Consider the following 7719-nt stretch of genomic DNA (forward strand, 5'->3'; position numbering starts at 1 on the left):
AGTAATACAGAGTGACAATATTAAAATAGGATCATGTGTTTAGCCTGCTCGCTGACTTCGCGTATTCTTCTGATTCGTTGCGGATCCAATGACAGTTTTAACTTTTCCCTGGGACAAACTTGATCTTCACTGGTTGGGTTTTTATTGGAGATACTGGCTACACAGGAGTTGCAGGGCTGGGGACGACATGTGGAAATAGTCCCATTAGCATGAAAGCATGCTACTATTACTGCACTAGCAGTACTACAGTAGTATGTTTGTCAAAACATCTTACTAATATATTACTTACTTACTGCTTTCCGCCCGCGGCTTCGCCCGCGTGGAATTTTGTCTGTCACAGAAAAACTTTATCTCGCGCGTCCCTGTTTCAAAAACCGGGATAAAAACTATCTTATTTCCTTTCCCGGGACTCAAACTATCTCTATGCCAAATTTCATCAAAATCGGTTCAGTGTTTTTGGCGTGAAAGAGAGACAGACAGACAGATAAACAGACAGAGTTACTTTCGCATTTATAATATTAGTATAGATTCTTGGTTATAAACAATAATACTGTAAAGTTTCATCAAAATCCGTTCAGAAGTTTTTGCGTGAAAGAGTAACAAACATCCAGACATCCAAATTTTCGCATTTATAATATCAGTAGGAATAGGATTCTGTGCTAATAGTATAAAGCTGAAGAGTTTCTTTGTTTGCTTAAACGTGTTTATCTCAAGAACTAGTTGCCCGATTTGATAAATTATTTTTGTTTTGGGAGCCCATTTGTCGAGGAAGGCTTTAGAGCGCTTGTAGACGTCCGTTTTTTCACCGGACGACGGACCGTCAAAAAATGGATATCCTTTGTTTGCTGTCAATTTTCTCGCCGGACCTATGTCCGATGCATGTGCACACGTTCATTAAAACCATACGCCACCGCTAAATCCGGTGAAAAAATCGGGCCGTTGTCCGGTCAAAAAACGGACGTCTACAAGCGCTCTTTAGTCTTATTTTGAGGCTTTAGCCAATAGGGGCGGAGCAGTAACTACGCGTGATAATTGTTTGATAATATTTCCGGTTATTGCAATATTTTTCTTTACAGCTCCGCCCCTAGTGGCTGTAGGGTAATGTTATATAGCCTAAAGCCATCTTAGATGGGCTATCCAACACAAAAATATTTTTTCAAATCGGACCTGTATTTCCTGAGATTAGCGCGTTCAAGCAAACAATACAAAACTTACAAGTTTAGGTAACATAGATTATCATCATCATCATTAAGCCATAGATATTCCAATGAACATAGGCCTGCTCAAAGTGAGTCATCTGTCCACCTGTGTTTCATTAATTATCACTTTTATCAATGAATGCCCCCAAAATTACTATGAGCAAAGTCCTAAATACATATTTATCACTTACCCAAATGATCTGTGATAAAAATAGTAAGTTATTACTGAGTAGGCTCACTCTGTACCGACGACACCGATAACATCGTAAAGTAGCAGGAAGGCGCAGGCCGCTACCAACCGGGCAACATGGAAAGCATTGGGGGAGGCAGTGGCGGGGCAAGACCTAAATTTGATGTGGGCAGATTTCGCGAGGCCTTGTTCTGTGGCGACCTGAAGACGGATTTTATAAAAAGAAAAAAAAACGGGTCTATTTGTATTGTACACCTTTATCTCCGCCATTAGATTATTATTTGGCTCGCCTACGCACACAGCACGACCTGCCCGCACCACGGTCGGACGCCGAATGCCCCCACCGCTGACNAAATATTTTTTTTTAACTACATACATTGTTTAGCTATCAAGAATTTATATTTAATAGTCAATGTTTGCATTTATTGTCATCTCCACCTTGTATACGTTTTTTCAAAATTTTTGATGCGCGAGGCCCCTTGTTCCGCGAGGCCGTAGGCGGTGGCCCACGTCGCCTACGCCTTACGCCGCCACTGGGGGGAGGCCTATGCTCAGCAGTGGACGTCCTGTGGCTGAGATGATGATGATGATGAGGCTCAATCTGTACGCCGCAATTGCTTCTCTCTAAGTAAACGTTTTATATTTTTCTCTATGGATTAATCATACCAATAAATCAGAAAACTACATCCTGGTTTTAAGTACCATAATCACCAAAGTTAAGTACCAAAAGAGTTTTGATTGAAATTCAATTGTGTTGGATAGCCCATTTATCGAGGAAGGCTTTAGGCTATATAACATCACCCTACAGCCAATAGGGGCGGAGCAGTAGAGAAAAATGTTGCAAGAACGGGACATATATAATTCAAACTATTTTCACGCGTATGAAGTCGCGGGAACAGCTAGTATATCCTAATGAACCTGGCAAAATCACAAAGTGATTTTCAATTTGTACGACCCATCTGGGTGAACCCATGACCTGCGGTTCAAGAGGGCCAAACTCTCGAGTGACCTCAGAAAGCCCGGAGAAGTTTGAGGGAATTTCCTTGACTACATTCAGGTTGAAGGGTCGAAGATCTTGTGTTTAGTTTTAGTGTCCAACAGAGTATAATATAACCGTCTCACTCTTTCCGTGGATGTCGTAAGAGGCGACGAATGGAGATTACCAGGCCTCCCTAGTCCGTCTGGCAAGCGTGGAGTGGGACAAACTTGACCTTCGCTGGTTGGGTTTTTATTGACGGTCAAGCTGTAGATCCTGGCTACACTGGAGTTACAGCGGTGGGAACGAGAGGTGGGAATATTAGTCCCGTAGCGCGGAGTGTGTAGGCCAAATACTTCAAAAGCCTCAGGTAATTTAGAGAGAGTCATATTGCACCGCATTGGACACCTTAAGAGTTTTAAACCGACTGTAAGTTTTAGATGACACCAGCTATTTATGAGTTGTAAAATCTGAAGGGTTATGCATTTTAATACATTTTCCTGACGCAAACATTTTTTATGGGTCCATTAGAACCTTTGTCAATCAAAATTCAATCAACTGCTCTAATAAAATTAAATGCATACCTACTTAATTTACTTCATTAAATTTTACTTGACAGATTAATTATTACTGAGTCTTCTTTAGCTAGGTTAGCTATCTATTGATCAAGTCTGGGCAAAAAATATTTAAAAGTTGAATAATCATTATTTCTAGCATTTGCGTAAACGACATCCAAGATGATAGTAGGTTTAATTTTCCTAGCGTTTACAGTGGCTGTCCAGGGACAAACTACGGATGTAGAGACATGTAAGTGGATCTTCTTCTTTTCAGCCAAATGACGTCCACTGCTGGACAAAGGCCTCCCCCAAGGTTTTCCACAATGAACGGTCCTGCGCTGCCCGCATCCAGGCTCTTCCCGCGACCTTTACCAGATCGTCGGTCCAAACGGTCGGCCTAGTAGGAGGCCTGACCACGGAATGAGGAGATCCGCAGGAGAACCAAAGTAACCGACATAGCTCGCAGAATTGCTAAAATCAAGTGGCAGTGGGCGGGGCACATAGCTCGTAGAGACGATGGCCGTTGGGGCAGGAAAGTTCTCGAGTGGCGACCACGGGCTGGAAGACGTAGCGTGGGCAGGCCTCCTACTAGGTAAGTGGATATCAAATGTTTTTGGTTGTTTCAGACAAATGACGTCCACTGCTGGACAAAGGCTTTCCACAACGGCCGGTCTTGCGCTGCCCGCATCCAGGCATTTCCCGCGACATTCACCAGATCATCGATCCACCTAGTGGGCCTGCCCACACTACGTCTTCCAGCCCTTGGTCGCCACTCGAGAACTTTTCTGTCCCAGAGGCCATCTTGCTCTGCATGATTTTAGCAATTCTGCGGGCTATGTCGGTTACTTGAAGCGTGGCGTGCATCCACCGTATTTGGACAGACCTCATAAGGCGCTGGATGCAGGCCGCTACCAATCAGTCAATTTGGAAATGATTAGGGGAGGCCTATGTTCAGCAGTGGACTCGTGCTTTTTGATTATTGATACTTATAATATTTCTGATTACAGGCCAGCTTATCACAGACGCAGAGCTGCCCATCAATGCCTATATCGAGGGCTGCACCACCCCACCATGCTTGCTGCCGCAATTGCAAGATGCGGTCATCAATATTGTCTTTCAAGCACGTAAGTAACAAAATTTATTAGTTCACAGATGGAGTTATACAATTACGGGTCTATTCCCACCTCTCATTTCCGCTGCAACTCCTGTGTAGCCAGGATGTACTTGCCTCCAATAAAAACCCAACCCGTGAAGGTCAAGTTTGTCCTGGGGGAAAGGTAACTGCCAGACTGCCATTGGACCCGCAACGAAATTAATCAAAAGAACATAGTACCTATTAGGAGGAGTTCGAAGTTAAGGAGTATAATATTAAGTAGTTGATAATCGACACTTCCGCAACACTTTCTTTTCTTAATTTATGTGAAACCAGCGGCCGCGACTTCGTACGCGTGGATCCCGTTTTACCCCTTTAGGGGTGGAGTTTCGTAAAATCCTTTCTTAACGGATGCCTACGTCATAACATCTACCTACCTGCATGCCAAATTTCAGCCCGATCCGTCCCGTGGTTTGGGCTGTGCGTTGATAGATCACTATGTCAGTCAGTCAGTCAGTCACCTTTGAGTTATATAATTGAATTAGATGAAATGGAATTGAAAATGAGCGTTACAAAGATTTCCACTTGCAACAAGGACTCAGTCAATTCAATTCAATTCAATTCTTTATTGCTATTCCACACGTTTGTTCGTCTTGTACTGTATGCTAGAAGGCAATAATTATTTTTTTCTCATTATTAAAATTTGTTTTAATAATTTTAGCCCGCACTATGACGTCCATGCGTACCTTGGCGGCAGCGATTGTCCATCATCATCAATCATCATCAACAGCCCTTTACAGTCCACTGCTGGACTATGAGCCTCCTCCACTATAGTGGAGGGTTTTGCCATAATCTCCACGCTTGGCAGGCGGGTTGGAGAGCGCAGTTTAAAAGATTGATGTTTTTCAGAGAGCGCTGCTGCCCATTCTCTGTTTGATGTGTAGTCCCTAAGTCGCCTCTTACGACACCCGCGGGAAGAGTAGGGGTTGGTGACAAATGTATTCTACTCTGCCGTCACCACACGGCTTACGGCGGATCATATCGATGCCTGCGATAACCTATCCCCTGGGCGACAACGCTTTGACCTGCAACTTCTTGACCAACTCCTTCTGCCCCGTGCTGGCCGGCGAGGTCCTGCAGTACACCTTGAAGATGTTCATTGAATCGTCATTCCTGGTGGTAAGTATTTAAAATTTTAGGCCTATGCACCCTAGCCTAAGCTTCATGACGCTACTGGTGCCCTATCCCCTGGATGACAAAAGCTTTGACCGGCAACTCTTTTTTTTTACGTCGGGAAATGCTTTGCGCATACCCACTGGTCGATGGGGACGGCCAGTGGCTTGTGTGGGACTCTCCCCGCCTGCTTACTAAAGGCGGGGCCTACCCACTAAAACCCGACGGTGTCCACCAGAGCCCAAAAAAACGGTGCCGCGAGTTATTGTCCTAGTTAGACATTCGTCCGCAGTTGACCTGCAACTTCTTGACCAACTCCTACTGCCCCGTGCTGGCAGGCGAGGTCCTGCAGTACACCTTAAAATTTTTTATCGCATTGAGCTTCTTTGTGGTCAGTATCGATAGCTTTTTAAACATTAGAGAAAAAAATAAAATCACCTTGGAAATTTCACTCTGTCCGTTCTAGTCCCAAATCAGTTAACGCTGGTCCTCGATAACGGATATTGAAAAAAACTTAATACGACGTAGTTCGGAAATCGATACGTGAACAACTAGGTACACCTATCAGCCGACTATTGTATAGATCGTTCATCCACGAAGATGCGCCCCACCACTCTTCCGCTAATGTTCGAGTGTTATCGATACACGCTAAATTATCCATGAGTGAGCACACTACAATAATGGCACTCGAATTGCTCGGATCAAACTCCCCGCACCCCGCGCTTCCCTTGACCAAAAATTCGTGAGGCGCGTCTTCGTGGATGAAACGAATTATAACTGACTACTCTTTTTTCTTGGCTTTCGTGGTTTGCATTTAGTCACAACGGTAACTGGCTACTTTGTATCAATCATCATCATCATTTCAGCCACTGGATTTCCTCTGATGAGCATAATTCCTCACCCAATGAGACCTTTTGTACTGACTTACTTTGTGTCAGTGTGTCATCGTCATCATTTCAGCCACAGGATGTACACCTCTGAACATAGGTCTCCCCCAATGACTTCCAGATTGACCGTTTGGCAGGGGCCTGCATCCAGCGATTTCCTTCAACCTTTACTCGTATTATTGTTAATTCAACTTTTTTTCTATTTCAGGGCACCCGAGCGACCATAGAGTTCAAAGTGGTGGATGAGGCAGACCAGTCAGTTATTTGCATCAGGGTGCCTATCACAATAACGCCGTCTGTTGCTTGAGTTGATAGAAGCATGTATCTTAATAAAGATATAAACGTCAATAGTTTATTTAATGTCTATATTTTACTTCATTTAAGTAAATTTAGTTTTTGTTTAAGAGATGATCATCAGATTTATTTAAGTCTTCACTGCTGGAGTAAAACCAAAAACACAAAGTACTACCCCTAATATAAAAAATATAAATGCGAAAGTAACTAACTCTGTCTGTCTGTCACGCTATCACCACAATTTTGTGCTTTCACGCCTAAATGACTGAACTGATTTCGATGAAATTTGGTATAGAGATACAGTTTGAGTTCTGGGAACGACATAGGATTTTATCCCAGGTTTTCGAACAGGAACGCGCGCGATAAAGGTTTTTCTGTGACAGACAAAATTACACGCGGGCGAAGCCGCTGGCAAAAGCTAGTACCTAAATGTATTAAGTATAAATGTTTTATATGTCATACAATCCAATATGAATTCTCCAATAAATTCGCCATACTTATGTGCAAACTCGCCAAAATTGTGGGCCCAGAATCCTTTAACGGATTACGAGTACTAAACCTATGAAATACTTGCTTTGAGTCGTGTAAGGCAGATCAGATGTTGTTGAGTGATAGCGGATATATTTCGCTTTGCAACAGTTTATCAATTTTCATTTTAATACAGAATTACTAAAGCCTGGTCCGTGAGCACGTAGAATTACGCGCGAGCGATAAGGATGGGTACCTAGCTTGGGGTCATTGGACAAAATTCTACGTGCTCACGGACCAGGCTTTAGAATTACTAGCGGCCGGCCGCGACTTCGTACGCGTGGATCCCGTTTTACTCTCTTAGGGGTGGAGTTTCGTAAAATCCTTTCTTAGTGAGCACATTACGTTCTTAAAGGAACCCCCATGCAAAATTTAAGACTCTTAGCACTTATTATTTCTTAGATTTCGTGATGAGTGAGTCTGTCAATCAGTGACCTTTCGCTTTTATAGATTATAGATTAACACCATAAATACTCGGTGATGTTTGTGCTGATATCCCTCCCTGCCCTGCAGCATAAAAGTAAAAATGTTACTGTATAATTAATTAGAATTTACTCCGCCATTTTCGGTGACGGACACCTCACTCATGCATTCGCTAACCGAAGTTTGCTGAGCCAGCTATGCAATAAAAAAATTGAATTTGATAAGTTAATAAAACTTTTTATTGGCGGTACGAACTTCGCTGGGTCATCTAGTCTAACCACTAAAATTGATTGACTTATCATTTGAACTGAGGAGGGCTTAGTGTGAATTTACATCAAACGTCCTCACTTGTGAGCGCATTAAAAAAATGTTTTAGTTCTTGAAAGTTTCCGCTAGGGG

At 43.1% G+C, this 7719-nt stretch overlaps 1 protein-coding gene across 1 annotated transcript; it reads left to right on the forward strand.

The window, feature by feature from the left end:
• Positions 1 to 3094: 3094 nt before the first annotated feature.
• LOC114361489 (uncharacterized) lies at positions 3095 to 6416 on the forward strand. The gene is made up of 5 exons (XM_028316538.1): positions 3095 to 3172; positions 3930 to 4046; positions 4737 to 4784; positions 5046 to 5194; positions 6284 to 6416. Exons 1-5 carry the CDS (start codon positions 3103 to 3105, stop codon positions 6380 to 6382), a joined length of 483 nt encoding a protein of 160 aa, XP_028172339.1. The 5' UTR covers positions 3095 to 3102; the 3' UTR covers positions 6383 to 6416.
• The last annotated feature ends 1303 nt before the right edge of the window (positions 6417 to 7719 follow it).

This window comes from Ostrinia furnacalis, unplaced genomic scaffold, assembly GCF_004193835.3.
Source record: "Ostrinia furnacalis isolate ACB-3 unplaced genomic scaffold, ASM419383v2 OfSCF5758, whole genome shotgun sequence".
Classification (NCBI taxonomy): domain Eukaryota; kingdom Metazoa; phylum Arthropoda; class Insecta; order Lepidoptera; family Crambidae; genus Ostrinia; species Ostrinia furnacalis.